Source organism: Euprymna scolopes, chromosome 25, assembly GCF_053919585.1.
Source record: "Euprymna scolopes isolate OS-2025 chromosome 25, ASM5391958v1, whole genome shotgun sequence".
Lineage (NCBI taxonomy): Eukaryota > Metazoa > Mollusca > Cephalopoda > Sepiida > Sepiolidae > Euprymna > Euprymna scolopes.
Genome location: NC_136506.1, coordinates 53,697,215 through 53,719,243, shown reverse-complemented (window position 1 = coordinate 53,719,243; position 22,029 = coordinate 53,697,215). Strand labels below are relative to the sequence as shown.

Here is a 22,029-nt window from a genome sequence, read left to right as displayed (position 1 = left end):
GTTGCTAATATGTGACTGTCATGCAGAAGTGTTGATTTTTTATTCAAGAAAAAACGTACTCCTGTACTTTTTAATCTGTGCTGAAACGTTATTTCAGCACAGCACAATATTTAGAAAGCCATTGTAAGAAATTAATTCTCACATCCAAATTTACTCCTTGCTTAGGCAAAAGAATCCACAAATACAAAAGCCATACCTTTCAAACTCAAAATTTATTCAAATGTAACAGCAATGAAAGTTTATTGGTTCTGGTATTCTCCATTTGCGAAACGGTGGCCAGTTTTGGCTCCATTAGCATGGGGCCGGTAGTATGAACTCCTATTGTCGGGTGTTAGTTCGATGTTCCTCGAAAGGATCCATGTATATTCATGGTGGACTGGCGCCTATAATTAGGCATAATGCGAGTCGCTTGGAACTCTAGTTGAATTGAGATAACATCCAATATTTGGTAAATAAAACATGAAGAAATGTGAGAGAACGCATAGAATCGCAGAAGATAGGAACTTGCGATTTCTGGAAAATTTATAATAGTGTAGTGAATAAAGGACAATCACAACATTTTTACTTACCGGAACTCGATGTGGAGGGGTGAAGCAATGGAATTCTGTGTGGCAGTCGTTCAAGCAAAAGGTTTGAAAGTGCTTGGTCGACTGCTTTTATAATAGTGTTTGTTTGTTGTCCACTCACGTGGGTCAGACTTAACATTTGCATAGAATCGACTAGTGGGTTATAAAAACACTCCTATCGTCAATATGTGTTGTTGGTCTTTTAGCTTTAGTTTAGTTATATGTTTCGTAGTTACTTTTACAAGGACGATCTGTCATTGTAAGCAACGAGGCAATTTGTTGCAACTTCAGTTAACCAAGAAAAGCCGTGAAGGATTCCCCATGCAAGGTAAGAGTTCTATTGTTTTTTTCCTTCTACGTCGAGTTCATGTTTAATCCGTTGAGTTGCAGAAACACCTCCCCCTCCCCCTTTTAGTCGCTTAAAATCCAACACTTTGCAACGAATTGAAAAAAATGAATGACCCTGTTACTCGAAGGGAACTAGAGAGAAGGCTAGACCTTCTTCAAAGAAAAATAAGGACGACTGTGGTGGGCATGGAAAAGGAACCTCTGTTCTTGAATGTGTTTTTATCCTTTGAAAAAGATATAGAAGGATGGCTAGAACAGCTAGAGGGTGTGTCTTGGAGTATGGAGGAACAACTGGCTGCCAAAGAGGAAGCTGAATCGCTTGCTGAACTATTTCAAGCTTCTTTTAGATTTAAGAGAGGTACGACGCCGACTGGGGGTTGTACAGGCAGTCCATGAAGGAAATACTTCAGAGGTCCCTATAGAAGATAGGAGGTCCCCCAACGTTGAACCAACCTTCAACCCTCATAGTCAGGAAGCCACTAGTATACCAGAACCAACCTAGTCCTTCAACCCAACTGCACATTCTTCCTTTTCAGTAGAAGCTTTTAAAATCAAACTGAAAGGGCCACATTTCAGTGAAGGGATTTTGAAAGAAACAGAAATTTTAAGGACTTTCTCACCAAGTTTGAGAATTGTGCTACGTCAATACTATCGGCAACAGGAAAGTTGTATTTTTTTAGGTGTTCTCTTGAGGGTAGAGCCCTTCAACTTATTGACCACCTTTCGGTCTCCGAAGACAGCTATCCAGTGGCTCTAAAATTGTTGAAGGAACAATACTTGGATGAGGAAGAAATATGTGGCGAAATAATCCAAGGTATATTAGATTTTCGCTTAGAAAATCCAAAAGATTTGGTGGGGGTTGAAGGACTTCATGATGAAAACACAGACGTATGTATGGGAACTTAGAACATCGTATGATTTATACAAGATGTCGGCAGGTGCAATAATAATTTCTGAGGTATTGTTTGCAAAATTACCATCCAACATAAAGAATGAACTGATCAGGATTTCTGGAAAGACCTACCCAACCTTGTCTGTAATCCTGTTGAAGACACCAGAAATTATTAAGTGGTTTTTGATTGTTAGGAAACCTGAACAGCACCCTGTGGCTAAGCTGAGGCCCCCACCAAAACTTAGGAAAGAAAAGGAACCTGAACAGCATTCCTCCCTGAAGGCTTTCAATACCAAAGTGGAATCAAAACCACAAAAATGTGAGTTTTGTAAGAAGCATGAACATTCTTCGGAAAGTTGTCCCTACTACACCTCCCATGAAGCCCGGATTACAAGGTGCAAGGAACTTATAGCAGCTCCACTATTACGGGCCATGTGAAAGCAATGTGCCCAGACAAAAAAGGCAAAGTGCATGTGGACACCTGTTTACATATGAATGACTACAGCTACGGTTTCATGTCTCCAGTAATCAGCATAGTAGTAGGAAAGGTAAATAGTCAGTTGGAAATAAATTGTCTCCTGGACACCGGAAGCCAAAGGACCTACTTGGATACCTCTGTGCTGGAAAGACTGAATTGCTTTTCTACAAAAAAAGAAAGTAGGTTGGAAGTGAAAACCTTTTTAGGATCAGAAACAAGACCTTTTAAAGAAGCCTCTGTGGAATTGAGACTTATCCTTGAGAAAGTTCACACTCTTCAAATTCTTTCCAGTGAATTAAATCTTTCACAGGAGTTACTGGAGCTTCCGCAGATAGTTAAAAACCTGAAATGACATCGATTGGCAACTAAGTACAATTCCAGGGACAATCATTAAAATTGAGGGGCTATTGGGAATTGACGCCATTCAATTCATAGAACCGTTTCAAATCGTCCCCTGCATGTATGGAGCTGCTTTTTTTCCGAGAGAACTTGTACCCTTTGGTAACAGTTGTTGCTTCATGTATGAGAATCAACTAAAACCAAGACACAAAGTAGAGAGAGGGGCAAAAATCAATTATACCTCTTTTTTGGCAAAAACACCGCCACTTTCAGAGTACAAAATTAATTTTGTGCTGAATCCAGAAGAGAAATACCTAGACCCGTTAAAAGCTTGGTTTGAAGAAGGAAACGTCGAGAGAGGACTAGAAAGCATGTTTAGCATGGAGTCACTAGGGTTACCCATCACAGAGGAATTCTCCACCGTGGATGAAGAGATAGTACAGAAGTTTAGGAACACTATATCCTACAGAGATGGCCGATACCATGTACAGCTGCCGTGGTATGAAGACAAAGTGAAGTATGTGCCTTCAAGCCACAATGCCGCTCTTAGAATACTAGAAAGAGTAGTTAAAGACCTGCAGAAGAAAGGTCTCTATGATCAATACTTGGACGTCTTTAGACAACAGGAAGACGAAGGAATTGTAGAGGAAATAACGGTGATTACAGAAGACTTCCAAAATTACATATGGATTCTGCACAGACCGGTACCCAAACTGGCTGATCAGATGACCACGAAGGTGAGACCTGTATTTGTTCCTACAAGGGGGCAAATTTTATATCTCTGAATGAAGCAGCCTATCCAGGAGTCAATCTAATGGGAGACGTTGGAACTGTTGATTCGCTTTAGGGCCAACAAATATGTGTTATTGATCGACATAAGGAAAGCATTCCTTATGATTTGTCTAGACCTGGAAAAGGACCGCAATCGTTTCTGTTTCTTTTTAAAGAAAGGTGACAACTTGCATTGTTACAGATACTCTACCATCTTATTCGGTTTCAATGCAAGTCCCTTTGAATTATGTTTTGAAATATCATGCAGAAAAATTTCCTTCAGATGAATGTTCCCAGGTACTCAGGTCGAACTTGTATGTGGACAATTTGGTGAAAACAGGAAATAATGTAAATACTACTCTATCTACGTTATACACAACGGTAAAGGAGCGACTGCAAGAGGATAACTTTGAGATACAATCCTGCAACTCCAACAGTGCAGTGTTACAAAACAAGGTGGCAGCAGATGGAACTCTGTCAGGGTTTGATTCTGGTGTAGAGAAAGTGTTAGGGTATTTGTACCCCTCACCCAACATGATACTATGAAGGTCTGTTCACACCAATGTGATGTAACCGCATCAACAAAAAGGAAAATGCTGTCTGAAGCTTCCAAAATGTTTGATCCCTTGTCCCTTTACCTTCCAGTTAACAGTGAGGTGCAGAATGCTGATAGGAGAACTTTGGAGGCAAAAGTTGCATTAGGATGAAGTTCCAAAGGACTCAAAAAGAAACAAAAAAAAAACATGGAAAACTCTGGCGAAGGACTTAACGAAATTGGGCTCCGTATCATTTCCAAGGAGAGTCTTCGATGAAAATAAGCCGATAAAATTGTTTCTATTTTGTGATGTCTCCAAAATGGCATACCATTTTCAGCATATGTCATACAAGATGGACAGTCTGCACTGGGGTTTGCTAAAGGAAGTCTTATAAAGGAAGTCTTAAAGAACTCCCTGATAGAAAAGGTATATGTGCTGACGGATGCTCAAGTGATATTGGCTTGGATACTGGCTAAATCGATAACCATAAAAAACATCTTTGCACGCAACAGGCTGCAAGATATAACACAAATGTCTGCAACAATCAGGTCGGAGATGAGGTTGGAGTTGAGTTTCATATATGTGCCAAGGAGAACCAAGCTGACTATAGCAATACACATGAAAAAATTGAAATAGCTTGAAATATTTCAATATTGGTATGCATAGAAAGAGCTTGATGAGCTAAGAAAGAATCTTTTTAAATTTTTTAAATCTGATTAAAATTAAGGAAGTTATGGCTATTTTTGTGCCTCACACGTTTGGATATTTTTCCCTCCATATGCGTTTCGTCACATTTTTTACACTACTTTTTCAGTAAAAATGTCATATCTTTGTTAAAACACAAGACTAAGAAATGAAATTTACCATATAAGTGTATTTTTGTACAAGGAATCAGAATATGCAACTGAAAATCTCCCAAAGTTTATGGTTTCCAAATAATCTGCAGTAAATGTGCATAAATATGCAGCAATTCCTTAAAAATGCCATGTATCCATAAACAGAAAAGAAGTTGGAGAACTCAAAGTTGAATTGTAATGTGCTTTATGTACAAAAAACTTAAATCTAAACATAAGACTATTTAAAAATGAATATATTGCAATATTTCTTTGGTATTATTGTAGATTAACACCTTCTGTTTAACCCCACTCAACTCCTTCTGACCACCTCTCCAAAATGTGATTCTACCTTTTTAGGAAATTATGTATAAAATGCCATGAAAAACTTTAATGAAAAATAAAATTATTTTAGAATTGAATGTAAAATAATTTCCTATTACAGGTCATTCTAGCATTTTAGGGCAGTTGACTTTTTTTTTTCTATGAGAAAATATGCATGCTTTTTTTTTTTTTTTTAAGATGATTATGTGTAGTTTTAAGAGGGTTTCTATGCAATCAGAATATGGGGAGGGTTGCCATTCGGACTTTGAATTAATTGTAGGGCTAAGGAAAATTATGTGTGAACATACTGAAAACTTGACAGAGACAAAGCTAACAAAAACAATATTAGAGGGGGGAGCGGTTAGTTTCACAAAAATTTAATGTAAAATAATTCATCATTTCCTGGCCATTCTAGCATTTATGGACAGTTAACCAATTTATTTTTATGTGTATTTTCCTTTAAGGAAGGATCTATTTTTTGTTTGTTTGTTTTAGATGCTTGTATGTGGCTTACAGAGGTATTTTGTTGGGGGGGGGGGCTTGCCACTCGAACTTAGTGTTATTGTTAGGGTTAAAGAGTGTTTTAGGAGGAGACTTGCCACACATAATTTGTATTAGAGGTGAAGTTAAGAGAGCTTTTTTTCAAAGAGAGCGTTCAAAAATTTGTTGATTTCTATTTTCGAGGTTGAAGGTGTTAATTCCATAGGCCGTTTATACTACGCTGGAGCAGGTTGTAAAAATATCTTTCGCTTAATAAGTAGAAAAAAAAATAACGAAATAAAAAGCTTCCTAATTGTAGTTTGATGTGTTTTCTTTTAAAATTTCAAGAATATTGATATAGATTTTGAGGGTTTGTATTACTATACACATAGATTCGAAAAAGTTGTCAAAAAACAAATATATAACAAATAAATGTTATCAAAAGCAAGTTACTTTTCTACATAACTGGATAATTTTTTAGTGTTTTTATTTAATGTAACATGTTTATTCAGCTTGAAAACAGTGTTTACCGATGTTTTGGAAAATTTTAAATGGCGCCCGACTCTCTTGAAACAGTAAGTTTGGGGAAAAGAGTTAAAAATAAAAAAGTAGACAAAATACTGCTAGAAACTCGCTCAATATATGTTACCGTGACATAGGCTGACATATATTCGGTGAGTTTTTAACAGTATTTTGTATAGTTGTTTTTTATTTTTAACTCCTTTTCTCAAACTTACCGTGTCAAAGAGAGTCGGGCCGGGCGCCATTTTTAATTTTCCAATACATCGGTAAACACTGTATGTTTTTCGAGCTGAATAAACATGTTACATTGAATAAAAACACAAAAAATATATCCAGTTTGGTAGAAAAGTAACTTATCTTGCCTTTGATAACATTTATTTATTATATATTTGTTTTTTGACAACTTTTTCGAATCTATGTATAAACGAGATTTTGATACTTATTTTGATTTTGAAAAAAAACATTTGTGGCTGTTCGCAGTAAAACATTGTTTTAATTCGTTGTTCAAAACTAATTTAAAGAATAAAAGTGCATGCAAGCTATATATCTACAAAAGTTTATTTTGTTTTTTTAACCATGTTTTTAAATTTGACGAGAAATTTGAGAAATTGCAACAGATTCATAATGCCGAATTGGTTGGGATTGTTGTTATTATACATTCTGAAAACCGAATAGTTCTAAACTAATGTTATTCTGATAACAAAATAGCTCTCATTAAACATATAAGAACATTTATATTCATATTTTCATGTTTTTCTTAATTCGTTCTTGAATAAAAATTAAAGAACGCGTGTTGTTTATACACTGTGCTGTGCTATGGCTGATTCTACAGGCTGGAGCTGCTGCTGCTGCTTCTAGTAATACTAACTTCATTTGACCAAATTCGAGAAATAGAAACAATTTTTTTTTCGGGTAGGTCCTTTTAAATTATCAATTACCGCGGTGCTACTCAACATAAAATAATACTTTTAATTGATAAAGATAGTAAAAAGATTGATTTACTTACTACTGGGTGTCCGAAGAATTTTCTTTTCAAAATGTTCAATACTCGTCATATTAAAGTCTTATTTTTAACACAACAAAAAAAGAAATGGTCAAAAATATTTCGGACACTTGACAGTATTAAGATTAACACCTCTTCTAATTGGTTCCCAAATTTCATGACGAAATTCTTCATACAATCACGGTACGGACCTTTAGAAAACAGGGGGGGGGGTCATTACAAAACCTTACCGAAAACGCCATTTTATGACGTTCACATTTTTATCACTTTATTTGCTTAAAACTCTTAAAATATATAATGTACATTCATATTCATTTGAAAGTATATTCATTTCCGAACAAAACAGTAGTAATTTGAAGACTTGAAGTGCTTTGGTTTAAAAAATATGGCTATTTTAGTAGAAATACCTTGAAATCTGTGATTATCCAAAGCGTTTTTTCGTCCGTGTGTATTACTACTGACTACATCACAAGAGGACTAACCTTTAAAAAATTTAAGGAAAACCTGACCTGTTGGTATGAAGGCCCTGCGTGAATAAAGCAGGTAGAGATCTTTAAAAAAAAAAAAATAACAGGTTTAATAGCAAATTATGCAATATTTGTTTTTTTTAAATTGGTTTTCTTTAAAAAAAAAAAAAAGAGTTAAAGAAAATTAACAAATTTTACTTACTGCGATAAAATATATGTATATATAAATTCCAAAAAATCACTTACCTATAAAAAACACTATTCAATGGGTACTTCCATTCTTTATTGTTAAGAATTTATCTATATTTATATTTTATATTCCATGTACTTTTTAAATATACCTTTTTATGCTAGTATTAAAAAATCTTGCGATTTCAGCTCGTAACAATTGGAAAACAGGGAAGATAACCGTCTCCCTTTCTTAGTGTTATAAACTATGAGTGCCTGTAAGCGACATAATTAATGTCTCTATTGCTGGCTGTAAACAAAAGTAAATATGGGCCACCTTATGTGAAAAATAGTCCCATTTCACTTATCAGTTTTTGCCAATAAAAAAAAAAAATAAATAAAAAAAATTAAAAAAAAAACACTCGACGAAATTTGGATTTTTTTTTATTCTCTTAAAGAAATACGAGTTTTTGATTTAATATATTTTATTCTTTAAGGAGTGAATTTTTTTTTTTTTTTTTTTAATATCTAAAAAAAAGAAAAAAAAAAAATTGAATGAAATAGAAATAATTGTCGTCATTAAACGAAACTTTCTGGGCATATAACAAGATTATAAGATTTCACTTATAAAAAAAAAAATTCAACGTGGTTTAAAAAAAAAAGGGGGGGGTTGGTAAATTTTTAGTTTACCGACCCGTCCACATTCACCTCTAATTTGTCGACTTTTATAAGTTTTCGGAAACGCTGAGAACGAATATCGCATATATTTTTTGCGCAAACACGCAGTTATCCATATTTGAAGACATTCAGTATCCAACGTAATCCTTATCGTTTTTAATGGCGGCCATCTTGTTTTTCAATAACGAAATAACGCCAAAAGAAGCTAAACATGCCATATGTAACTGAAATCCCCCTCCCCACCACCGGCGTTAGAGAGGGATGTGGTAAATTCCAAGAAATCTTGAGCGAAAGGAAAGAACGTAAAGAAAACACCACAAATTAAAAACAGTACTTAGAGTAATATTTATTAAAATAGATTAAAAGGTAAATATTATCTTTCGCTACAACAGAACAGTAACACCGATCACTAATTTGTTTTTTTGGGGGGATATTCGATGTTGTAGGCCACAAATAATCAAATCTATCGCAAATTTAGGGTTTGCATGGTATTAACCCCTTTTAATTGATCTAAGAAAAAAAAAATGTTTTCACGAGCTGTTTACAAAAGCAGATTTTATGTTTTCGTTCTTTTTTGGGGAGGGGGGTATTCAAATATAGAACTTGTGTACTTTAACAGGTGCTTCTGTGCAGTTTAACTAACCGTTTTTCCATGGAGGCGCGCCACAACACACCCGCCCCCGCATGGAAAAACGGTTAGTTAAACTGCAGAAGCACCTGTTAAAGTACACAAGTTCTATATTTGAATATCCCTTCCCCCAAAAAACAAGAACAAAAACATAAAAATATGCTTTTGTAAACAGCTCGTGAAAACTTACTGACAGCAATATTTGGGTTTGTATTACTGTACACATAGATTCGAAAAAGTTGTCAAAAAACAAATATATAACAAATAAATGTTATCAAAAGCAAGATAAGTTACTTTTCTACCAAACTGGATATATTTTTCGTGTTTTTATTCAATGTAACATGTTTATTCAACTCAAAAAACATACAGTGTTTACCGATGTATGTATTGGAAAATTCAAGATGGCGTCTGATTCTCTCTTTAACACGGTAAGTTTGGGAAAAGGTGTTATAAATAAAAACCCAGATAAAATACTGTTAAAAACTCGCTCAATATATGTTACCGTGACATAGGTTGACATATAACTATGTTAAGAATGGCTTTTTAAATAATAATGTTATTATTTACGTCCGGCGGATCACTCTCTCTCTCTCTGCACTAGTACCAAAAACTTTATTTTATGAAAAATATTTCTTGTCATTTAAAATGTCCACCATGTATTCATACACCTTGTGAAACGGCAAGTGACTACGCGCGTAAGAAAGTGGGAGAAAGAGAAAAAAAAAAAAAAAAGATTGTCCGTTTTTATATGAGGAAAGCGGAAAAATATCCGGAAGGGTGGGGGGGAGGCTCATTTTGGTATTGAAGCCGAAAAATGTTTTTTTGGGCCATGTTTTGGCTCTTTTGGCTGTTTTTTCTAAATCGGAAACAAGATGGCCACCAGCAAAAACAATAGTGATTACGTTGGATACTGAATGTCTTCAAATATGGATAACTGCGCGTTTGCGCAAAAAATAAATACAATATTCGTTCTCAGCGTATCCGAAAACCTCTATAAATCGATAAATTAGAGGTGAATGCGGAGTGGTCGGTAAACTAAAAAAAAATACCGTAAAATCAGCTATATAGAAGAACTTGCCTTTGATAGCATTTGTTATTTTTGCCCACTTTTTCGTATCAAATTTTAAAGCATCTATTTAAAAGTTTTCTTTTACGTTTAACATTTTTTTTTTTATCAAATGAAGTATAACACCCACTAAAGTAATTAAAGTATTTGTTCTGTCGTCAGATAAGAAGTTCGGGTTTGTATTACTGTACACTGTGGAAACTTTCTCCACTGAAAGGTAGAGGTTAACAATGATTTTGCAACAATGGTAAGTAAAAATTGTAGAACCTTGTCGGTCTGGTAATAAGGGTAACGATTAAATTTCCTTCAACTCTAATCCCAAACTGAAATCACAACCAAAATTCAGTTCACTCCATCCCTCTTATAATCCAGTTAGCCAATCAAATAAGTTAAACGTAACAACTACCAATATAAAAAGAGTCATCACTCACACAAAAGGTTTCTGCTGTCACTCTTCCTGAGAGTCGCAGGTAAGTGCTTCAAGTTTTCTCAACACCCTCCCACTCAACAGAAAACAAAATTAATTGTTATTGATTTTGTAAAGCCTTCTCAATATACATATTCCTCATTCTTGATCCCCAGAGCAGTGGTGACAAACCCAATCCTTTTCATCTGGCGGAGCTGCACTGATCCCAACGCATCTAAAATGAAACCAGTTATCACATTGATCACATGGCCGATCCGTCATCAGGTTTATTACATCCAGGACAAATCCAAACCTGCTCACTCTCCTGTACTAAAGTGGGTTCCTCAAAACTGATTTCTGACCAAGAAATTCCTTCTATGGACTCCCAGTCATCATAACAAGGTTCCGGACTATCCTCTTGTGGTTCATATTCCGCATGTAGTTATAGCGGATATAGATGTTTAAGAGAATATGTTTTCACACTCCCATCACCCCGTCGTATCTGTGCCGATCGTATCATACCATCGTCTCCCGGAAACAATTCTTCTACTCTCCCCAATGCCCAGAAGGGTCGAGACTTGTTTGGGAGTTTTATCGTCACAATATCTCCAGGTCGTACCTTATTAGATATAGTTGGATAACGATCTTGTTTACGTTCTCGAAGAGAGAGTAAGTAATCCTCGTTCCATATCCGTTTAAACTCCTTGAGCAGCTCATCCCGGTTCTTCAAAGATTCCAACAATATCTGTCTGGACGGCAGTTCCTCTTCATTAATTGGTTGAATCTCCATTCTAAGAAGAAGTCCACGGTTTTGATCTGGGCGAAGGAAGTGATTGGGCGTAATTACCTCCAGTCCAGAGTCGTTCGAACTCACATAGGTTAGCGGTCTATTGTTCACTGCCCGTTGGACATCTGAAATGGCTGTCCACAACTCAGATTGACTGTAAATAGACCTTCCAACAGTTTTATAGAGGCATTCCTTTAATGTTTTAATCATGCGTTCCCAAACTCCTCGATACCAAGCCGAATGAAGAGGGATCTTAACATGCTTTATATTATACTGCCCAAATTCATCATCAAATTCGGAAGAAGTTAGGGCCTGATTTAGTAAACTAACTCCAGCAAGAAATGACTTTGCATTGTCACTATATATGTGAGAAGGCAAGCCCCACATGTTTGAAAACCTGATGAAGGCCAATATAAATGTGTGCACTGTCATGTCCTCAACCAGTTCTAAATGCACCGCTCTGATTTCCAAGCACGTAAATATGAGAATGTAAACCTTAGATTGAAGATTTTGGTTTTGAACACACAGGTGTCCCGTATAATCAATCCCTGTATGTAAGAATGGCCTTACCAGATTTACTCTATGTTTAGGCAGGTCTGTCATCTTAGGATACGGAAAATGTATCGAGTTGATTTTCTGACCAATAAAGCAGTCCTTCAATATTCCCTTCACAGCCTGTCTGCCTTGAGGTATCCAAAATCCTGACATCCTGATTCTACTAAGTGTAGCCGGCACACCCAAGTGTTTAGCCCTCTCATGCTGATCCTTCACAATTAGATTAGTCAAGAGATGATTCTTCCCGAGCAATACAGGGTTTAAAACCTCATATTGTAGAGTAAAATTTTTTTTGATCCTGCCTCTGGAGTGGATGACACCAGACTTGTCCAGAAATAGGTTTAACTGACTCACAAGGTTCGGAATGGGTTTATCATGAGGTGCATGTAAGAACTTCAATTCAAGGGGAAATGCCTGTTGTTGCATTGTCTTGAACAAGTAGTCAGCAGCAGCCTGTTTATAGTAGTAATACACACGGACGAAAAAACGCTTTGGATAATCACAGATTTCAAGGTAGTTCTACTAAAATAGCCATATTTTTTAAACCAAAGCACTTCAAGTCTTCAAATTACTACTGTTTTGTTCGGAAATGAATATACTTTCAAATGAATTAATAAATATGAATGTACATTATATATTTTAAGAGTTTTAAGCAAATAAAGTGATAAAAATGTGAACGTCATAAAATGGCGTTTTCGGTAAGGTTTTGTAATGACCCCCCCTGTTTTCTAAAGGTCCGTACCGTGATTGTATGAAGAATTTCATCATGAAATTTGGGAACCAATTAGAAGAGGTGTTAATCTTAATACTGTCAAGTGTCCGAAATATTTTTGACCATTTCTTTTTTTGTCGTGTTAAAAATAAGACTTTAATATGACGAGTATTGAACATTTTGAAAAAAAAATTCTTCGGACACCCAGTAGTAAGTAAATCAATCTTTTTACTATCTTTATCAATTAAAAGTATTGTTTTATGTTGAGTAGGACCGCGGTAATTGATAATTTAAAAGGACCTACCCGAAAAAAAAATTGTTTCTAATTATCGAATTTGGTCAAATGAAGTTTAAGCAGCAGCAGCAGCAGCAGCTCCAGCCTGTAGAATCAGCGATAGCACAGTTGTAAACAAACACGCGTTCTTTAATTTTTATTCAAGAACGAATTAAGAAAAACATGAAAATATGAATATAAATGTTCTTATGTTTAATTAGAGCTATTTTGTTATCAGAATAACATTAGTTTAGGACTATTCGGTTTTCAGAATATATAACAACAATCCTAACCAATTCGGCATTATAAATCTGTTGCAATTTCTCACAAATCTCGTCAAATTTAAAAACATGGTTAAAAAAAAAAACAAAATAAACTTTTGTAGATATATAGCTTGCATGCACTTTTATTCTTTAAATTAGTTTTGAACAGCGAATTAAAACAATGTTTTACTGCGAACAGCCACAAATGTTTTTTTTTTCAAAATCAAAATAAGTATCAAAATCTCGTTTACACATAGATTCGAAAAAGTTGTCAAAAAACAAATATATAACAAATAAATGTTATCAAAGGCAAGATAAGTTACTTTTCTACCAAACTGGATATATTTTTTGTGTTTTTATTCAATGTAACATGTTTATTCAGCTCGAAAAAAATACAGTGTTTACCGTAGAAAATTAAAAATGGCGCCCGGCCCGACTCTCTTTGACACGGTAAGTTTGAGAAAAGGAGTTAAAAATAAAAAAAAACTATACAAAATACTGTTAAAAACTCACCGAATATATGTCAGCCTATGTCACGGTAACATATATTGAGCGAGTTTCTAGCAGTATTTTGTCTACTTTTTTATTTTTAACTCTTTTCCCCAAACTTACCGTTTCAAGAGAGTCGGGCGCGGGCGCCATTTTAAATTTTCCAAAACATCGGTAAACACTGTTTTTAAGCTGAATAAACATGTTACATTAAATAAAAACACTAAAAAATTATCCAGTTAGGTAGAAAAGTAACTTGCTTTTGATAACATTTATTTGTTATATATTTGTTTTTTTGACAACTTTTTTTGAATCTATGTGTATAGTAATACAAACCCTCAAAATCTATATCAATATTCTTGAAATTTTAAAAGCAGTTAGAAAACACATCAAACTACAATTAGGAAGCTTTTTATTTCTTTTTTTTTTTCTACTTATTAAGCGAAAGATATTTTTACAACCTGCTCCAGCGTAGTATAAACGGCCTATGGAATTAACACCTTCAACCTCGAAAATAGAAATCAACAAATTTTTGAACGCTCTTTTTGAAAAAAAGCTCTTAACTTCACCTCTAATACAAATTATGTGTGGCAAGTCTCCTCCTAAAACACTCTTTAACCCTAACAATAACACTAAGTTCGAGTGGCAAGCCCCCCCCCAACAAAATACCTCTGTAAGCCACATACAAGCATCTAAAACAAACAAACAAACAAAAAATAGATCCTTCCTTAAAGAAAAATACAATTGGTTAACTGTCCTAAAATGCTAGAACGGCCAGGAAATGATGAATTATTTTACATTAAATTTTTGTGAAACTAACCGCTCCCCCCTCTAATATTGTTTTTGTTAGCTTTGTCTCTGTCAAGTTTTCAGTATGTTCACACATAATTTTCCTTAGCCCTACAATTAATTCAAAGTCCGAATGGCAACCCTCCCCATATTCTCATTGCATAGAAACCCTCTTAAAACTACACATAATCATCTTTAAAAAAAAAAAAAAAAGCATGCATATTTTCCCATAGAAAAAAAAAACAGTTAACTGCCCTAAAATGCTAGAATGACCTGTAATAGGAAATTATTTTACATTCAATTCTAAAATAATTTGTTTATCTTTCATTAAAGTTTTTCATGGAATTTTATACATAATTTCCTAAAAAGGTAGAATCACATTTTGGAGGGGTGGTCAGAAGGAGTTGAGTGGGGTTAAACAGAAGGTGTTAATCTACAATAATACCAAAGAAATATTGCAATATATTCATTTTTAAATGGTCTTATGTTTAGATTTAAGTTTTTTGTACATAAAGCACATTACAATTCAACTTTGAGTTCTCCAACTTCTTTTCTGTTTATGGATACATGGCATTTTTAAGGAATTGCTGCATATTTATGCACATTTACTGCAGATTATTTGGAAACCATAAACTTTGGGAGATTTTCAGTTGCATATTCTGATTCCTTGTACAAAAATACACTTATATGGTAAATTTCATTTCTTAGTCTTGTGTTTTAACAAAGATATGACATTTTTACTGAAAAAGTAGTGTAAAAAATGTGACGAAACGCATATGGTCTTAAAGAGGGAAAAATATCCAAACGTGTGAGGCACAAAAATAGCCATAACTTCCTTAATTTTAATCAGATTTAAAAAATTTAAAAAGATTCTTTCTTAGCTCATCAAGCTCTTTCTATGCATACCAATATTGAAATATTTCAAGCTATTTCAATTTTTTCATGTGTATTGCTATTTATAGTCCAGTTCCTTGCCTCTTGCTTTGGATATATTCGAAGACTCTGGAGACCACACGTAGAAGTTTGTTAAAACACGAAAATCTGTCAAAGGCGACGATAGGCTGAGACCAGTTCTCATTACAGGTGTACAACAGGTTCGTACGAACTATTTGCTGGTTGTCTGCACTAAGACAATCCAAAGTACTATCAGGCCAACAGACAGTTCCACCAGACAACCAGTTTGGTCCAGCACTCCAAAAAGAGAAATTTTCCTTAAATTTAGCTGCTGTCAGTCCCCTAGTCATTAGGTCCGCAGGGTTCTGATTGGAAGGCACATATTTATACCTGATAGCAAGGTTGTAATTTGCAAGTATCACTTCTTCCATCTGTGTCACATCCTTGAGGCGATTCTTTGTGAAAATGTTTTTATGGCTCGTCTGCTTGGACATCAGCCAAGTGAGTACAATTTGGGCATCTACAGCCAAATACAAACTTCCAAATTTCGTTCCTTGGTAGGCTCTCAAGATATTAATAAGACATTCAATTGCCAAAAAAACTGCTAATAGTTCTAGCGTTGGCAAGGTTTTAGCTTTTAATGGTGCCACCTTTGCTTTAGCAAAAATCAGAGAAGATATACCTCCCTGAACTGCATATACAGAAACCCCATATGCCTTTTTTGAGGCATCTGTGAATATGTACAAATCCGCAACAGTATCGCTATCAAGTACCTGTCTTCTAAACGATAACAAATGAAGCGCTGACAAATCACTAGCTAGTAATCTCCACCTTTCCTGCATTTCCTTTGGAATGGGATCATCCCAATCAATATTAGCCTTCCACATTTCTCCCACCAATATGTGACTTTGAATGGTGACTGGGAGACATAAAGACAATGGGTCAAATACACTGGATGCGGCTGATAGTATTTGACGTTTTGTTGCTAAGTTGGGGTCACAAGTTCGCTGGACTAGGCTGATGGAGTCCGACTCTGGGTCATATCTGTAACCCAGAACCTTTTCCCATGGACAACTGTGAGTTGTCAAAGTCTCATCCTTTCTCATCAATTCCTGTAGCTTTGGGCAATTGGTGTTACATGATCGAAGATCAAATCCTCCTTTCTTCAATCTTTCCTTTATTTCATGATATAGTTTTCTCAACACACCTTCCGAATTATTCGTACTGACCAGATTGTCAACATAAAAATTTGAATTCAACAGTTTGGTGCAATCATCAACTGGAAATCTAGACACATGATACTTCAATATGCAGTTCAATATAAAAGGGCTTGCGTTAAAGCCGAAGATGATGGTCGTATAATGGTAACATAAGTTTTGCTTCTTTCTAAAACGGGATGATCGTCTGGTATGTTACCATTATACGACCATCATCTCCGGCTTTAACGCAAGCCCTTTTATATTGAACTGCATATTGAAGTATCATGTGTCTAGATTTCCAGTTGATGATTGCACCAAACTGTTGAAATAAGTTTTGACAGAAATAAGTTTTGCTTCTTTCTAAAACGGGATGATCGTCTGGTATTTCTGTCAGACTGCTTTGATAATCTAATCATCAGAAATGCCTTCCTGATGTCGCCCAATAATGTATATCTATAAGTCCGAAAGAGTAGAGTAAGATTTATGTTTCCGGTTAAATTTACCCCTGGGTATGCAGCCTCGTTTAAGGATACTCCTCCCTTGACCTTCAATGAACAGTTGAAGACTGGTCGCATTTTAGTAGTTGCTATGCTCTCGGATTTAAAGACTGGTCGATGAGGGATCCAAACATGTTTATGGAACTGTTTAGGTGAACAATGAAAGGGTTCTATTATGCCCTCTGCCTCTTGTTCGGCAAAAACCTCTAGATATTCCTCATAGAGACCCTTCATTTCCAGAGTGTGTACCACCCTATCCAACACCTTGAAGGCTACTTGGTGATTAGAGCGCACCTGAGCTAATTTATCAGTGTGCCACGGTAACTGCACCCAGTACCGTCCCTCCTTAAACTCTATATTTCTCATAAACTCCTCTACCTTCTGGGCATCATAGTCGGACAAGGTGTCATTTTCTGATAGCCCTAAAGACTCCACACTGTAAATCCACTCCAGACCTCTTTCTACAGTACTGTCCTCAAAAGTTTCTTTATAGGGGTCTGAATAAGAACACACGTCAAGAACATTATTAACAATGGAGGTCGGACACTTAACAGTTCTCATGACTTCTTCATAAACTGGAACCTTGTGTTGGATCGTTTTAATTTGATGAGGAAACATGAAATTCCTGGGATCCCCAAAAGGTATCACTCCTCGTTGGGAAAGCCAAGCTTTCCCATTCATACATTTTATCATTTGTAGGAGTTCCATAAATTGTAACAGGTCTACCCCTATTAACCCTTCCAAAGTTATATTAGCATTTCTTCCTAAATCTGTATCCAAGGTGTAATCCAATTTCGTAAGGTTCTCGACCACAATCGGCAAATGCTCCACTGTATGAATGATGTCTAATTCCTTGTCAATAAAGATAGGTAGCTGCCGCTTTACCCCTGGCGTCAACTCCACTGTTGTGGTAAGTCGCTGAAAATTGCAGGTTTTCCTTCCTAGAAACGTCACAATCTCAAGGTTTACCTCTGAGACGGATCTTGGGTCACAAGCCAGATCCTGCAAAATTCTTCCACTAAAGTACGAATTTTGACTGCCCGTGTCTATCAAACATCGCAGCTTCACAGCTTTGTCCCCTCTTTGTAGTACAATGGTGGTAATCGGCAAAATACACTGCTGCTCACCCAAACCAGTATTGATACATTCATTTGTTGATGTATACGGCATAGGGCACATGATTGTGGTATGGTCCTGGGCTGAACATCGCTCACAATTGCCCTTAGGGCTTCTTTTACAGGGACACGAATCACTGAAATGATTGTTACTTGTGCACCTATAACATAGTCCAAGTTCTCGACAACGACGCCATCTTTGAGGAAATGTATAGTATTTTTCACAAACTTGAGTGGAATGACCATCCCTCAAACAAACGTTGCAGGTGGTATGCCTCTCCTGGATATGGAAGTTCTCCAATGTTGGTGCTGTTGTCTCCGGTTTTCTGTCTGGATGAATGTATCTACTAGAGCTACCATAATCCAAATCTCTCTGGTTTGCTTCAGGGAGTGTAGCCTTCCAGGATTTTAAGATCCTGATGCCCGTATCTAAAATAGAAGTTAAAGATGGATGCGGTGCCCCTACAGACTTCACTAATTCTTCCTTAAGACTAAGGTTGGGCAGTCTTTGGAACAGTATATGAGCCGCTAATGCCCCTCCGCCTGAATTTCTTTCCATAAATCCATATCCCAACATAGAGTCCAACTCCGACAACTCGTATTTAACCCGAGACAAATAGTTCTTAAGGTATTCAATATCATACCTGCCTCGGGTGGACAGTTTGAATAGGCTAGAGAATATCTCCTCTCTAATGCCCTCTTCATCCCAATAATTATCCTTAAGAATTTTTATCGCGGCATCATAATTATTGGATGTCTCCTCAAGATGATGTATTAGCCGAAACGGACGTCCCGTAACACAAGTCTTGAGGTAGGTTAATTTTTCTCTCCTTGATTTTAATCCCGAAGTGCAATAGTCAAACCTAGTGAGAAAATCTCTCAATGCAAATTTGTTCTCTAAGTCCAGGCCATCAAAACTAGGGCATTTGATCTTAGGCCTAAACATAGAGGTGTCAACTTGAGATGGCTGCATTACATTTAGGAGCATGAAGGGAGGAGAATCATCCTTGTGAACCTCTGCGGTTAAGTTTTGTAAATCTCTTTTCACCTCCTCTTTAAATTTGATAAGGTCATAAGCATGCGGTGTCACCCTATCTCTAGGAAGGAATTTAACCAAGTTTTCCTGGACTTGGTCCACTTTAGAAAGCCACTCGTTTATGTTGTCTGTGGTGTTCTTCAAGGCACATGCATCCACTGCGACTCTTTTCTTTAATTTTTCTAATGTGTATCCGATAATGTGTTTATATCTTTCCTCTGTATCCAAAAGGGCCTCAAGAAGGTGATCCGTTTTTTCTTGCATTCCTAAGGAATCCTCAGGGAAAGACATTTGTTCCGCGGCCATAATAAAAAAATACAGAAGAAGAAGAAAAGGGGGGAAAAAAATGCACAAGGTCTGCAGATCAATGTTGCAACGTGTGGAAACTTTCTCCACTGAAAGGTAGAGGTTAACAAGGATTTTGCAACAATGGTAAGTAAAAATTGTAGAACCTTGTCGGTCTGGTAATAAGGGTAACGATTAAATTTCCTTCAACTCTAATCCCAAACTGAAATCACAACCAAAATTCAGTTCACTCCATCCCTCTTATAATCCAGTTAGCCAATCAAATAAGTTAAACGTAACAACTACCAATATAAAAAGAGTCATCACCCACACAAAAGGTTTTTGCTGCCGCTCTTCCTGAGAGTCGCAGGTAAGTGCTTCAAGTTTTCTCAACAAGTTTTTTGTTATTTTTGGTCACTTTTTCGTATCGAATTTTAAAGCATCTATTTAAAAGTTTTCTTTTACGTTAAACATTTTTTTTTTTTTTTATCAAATGAAGTATAACACCCACTAAAGTAATTAAAGTATTTGTTCTGTCGTCAGATAAGAAGTTCGGGTTTGTATTACTGTACACTAGGCACCGCCAAAAATGGCCGCAAAATCAAGTTGTTGTTGTTGTTTTTTAAAACTAAATTACATTTATTAAAATCCATTATTTCTGAGTAACTTTTTTTTTTTCCAGAAAGATAAAACCCTGAATTTCATCACATAGAAAACAGAATAATGTAAAACTTTTTCTACTATTTTTAATTAAATTTTAAATGTTAAATTTTCCCAAAAAGTTAACAATTGACATTTTTTGTCTTGCACAAAAAACGTACATAAATATTTAAAAAAAAAAGAAAAAAAAAAGGTTTTTGAAATAATTAATTTATTTATTTATTGTCTAACTAAGATTTAGGATGATTTTCTAAGAGAATATGCAAAAATATTATAATATAAGTACCTGGATTTCAAATAATTCCACTTATTCATATATGTAACCAGTTATTTCGCGTCGATCTAGAGTCTAGATCGACACTGTTTACGTTTGCGTTTGGTAAGAAGCAAACTATGGAAGACCAAACAGGCCAAAAAAACTTATTTTTCAGTGACGAAAATTTCAATGTATTATTAAGCTGAGGCTGGCCAGTCCAGATGGGTGACCATTTGTATGAGTTTGGTTTTTAATGTGTATGTGTGTGGGGGCCAGGCTCCCCAAAATGGGGGGGGGGCAATGTAAAGCAGAATAAAAAAAAAATTATTTCAGCGCGTTTGGTCCACCGTAGTCGAAAGGCGGCAAACGTTTTCAAACGGGATCGAAAAAAATGATGCTATTTTTAACACAAAGGGCACAATATTTATCGAATTTTTTTTTTTTGGTATCGATTCTTCAAAGCATGCCCTGTTTAATAATGGTTATCGGCTCGCTAAAAAAAAAATTGTCAATTTATTTATCAAAGATTTTAAAATGGCTTTTTTCGTATAAATATTAAAAAAAAAAAATTTTTGTTTTGCTTAGCTTAAATTATTTTACTTAACATATTCACCGAATTTCACACTTCAAAACTCAAAAGCGGGATAATTAAACACAATCGAAGTTCTGATATTCAGACGTCAAAATAAGGTATGCAAACAATTTTTTTTTTTTTTTTTTTTAATCTATAATTCTGCCCCTTACAACAACACAATATGTTTTGTTCAGTTTCAGATGATTATTTTAAGCCTATTTGTTCCCACTTCAAAACAAGGGGGGGGGCCGTACACATAGATTCGAAAAAGTTATCAAAAAACAAATAAGGCAAGATAAGTTACTTTTCTACCAAACTGGATATAATTTTCGTGTTTTATTCAATTTAACATGTTTATTCAGCTCGAAAACCATACAGTGTTTAGGGATGTATTGGAAAATTCAAAATGGCGGCCGATTCTCTCTTTAACACGGTAAGTTTGGAAAAAGGTGTAATAAATAATAAACTAGACAAAAAATACTGTCAGAAATTCGCTAAATATATGTTACCGTGACATAACTTGACATATATTCGGTGGTTTTTAATAGTATTTTGTCTAGTTTATTATTTATAACACCTTTTCCTGAACTTACCGTGTTAACGAGAGACTCGGCCGCCATCTTGAATTTTCCAATACATCGGTAAACACTGCATGTTTTTCGAGCTGAATAAACATGTTAAATTGAATAAAAACACGAAAATTATATCCAGTTTGGTAGAAAAGTAACTTATCTTGCCTTTGATAACATTTATTTGTTATATATTTGTTTTTTGACAACTTTTTCGAATCTATGTGTACAGTAATACAAACCCAGAAGTTCTAGACGAAGGCAACTTTTATTTTGGTCTCTTCTCAGGAGGAACTAGATATTTAATACCTATGGACTGTATATATAACTTAGCCCACGTGGAGAGGCAAGTGAATTAGAGACAACTTAGTTATTCAATAGTTAAAACAAACAACTTACCGCTTGAATGTAAAAAAAAAAAAAAAAATTAAAAACAGACTTAACATTTCCATTAAAACATTTTGAATTTTCGAACCGTAAAAAATATCTTTAATCAGCACTTGGTTTTTGTGAGCATATTCAGGTTGCAAATGATAATGCTATAAAAATTTTAAAAGAAAAAATACTTAC

The 22,029-nt window shown here is 35.3% G+C and overlaps 4 protein-coding genes across 6 annotated transcripts in view; 1 reads left to right on the top strand and 3 right to left on the bottom strand.

Annotated features, from left to right (window-relative positions):
* Positions 1-22,029, bottom strand: part of LOC145247355 (COP9 signalosome complex subunit 7b-like) — a 307,459-nt gene that overhangs the window by 125,714 nt on the left and 159,716 nt on the right. The gene's annotated exons all lie outside the window — the stretch shown is intronic.
* Positions 3,004-3,408, top strand: LOC145247192 (uncharacterized). The gene has a single exon (XM_080108826.1). The coding sequence runs from the start codon at positions 3,004-3,006 to the stop codon at positions 3,406-3,408; it is 405 nt and encodes a 134-aa protein (XP_079964952.1).
* On the bottom strand, positions 10,948-11,679 carry LOC145247191 (uncharacterized). Its single transcript, XM_080108825.1, has one exon. It carries the CDS (start codon positions 11,677-11,679, stop codon positions 10,948-10,950), a length of 732 nt encoding a protein of 243 aa, XP_079964951.1.
* LOC145247190 (uncharacterized) lies at positions 15,331-19,052 on the bottom strand. Its single transcript, XM_080108824.1, has 3 exons — positions 16,971-19,052; positions 16,685-16,786; positions 15,331-16,569 (listed from the first exon to the last, which is right to left on the bottom strand). The coding sequence occupies exons 1-3, from the start codon at positions 19,050-19,052 to the stop codon at positions 15,331-15,333; spliced, it is 3,423 nt and encodes a 1,140-aa protein (XP_079964950.1).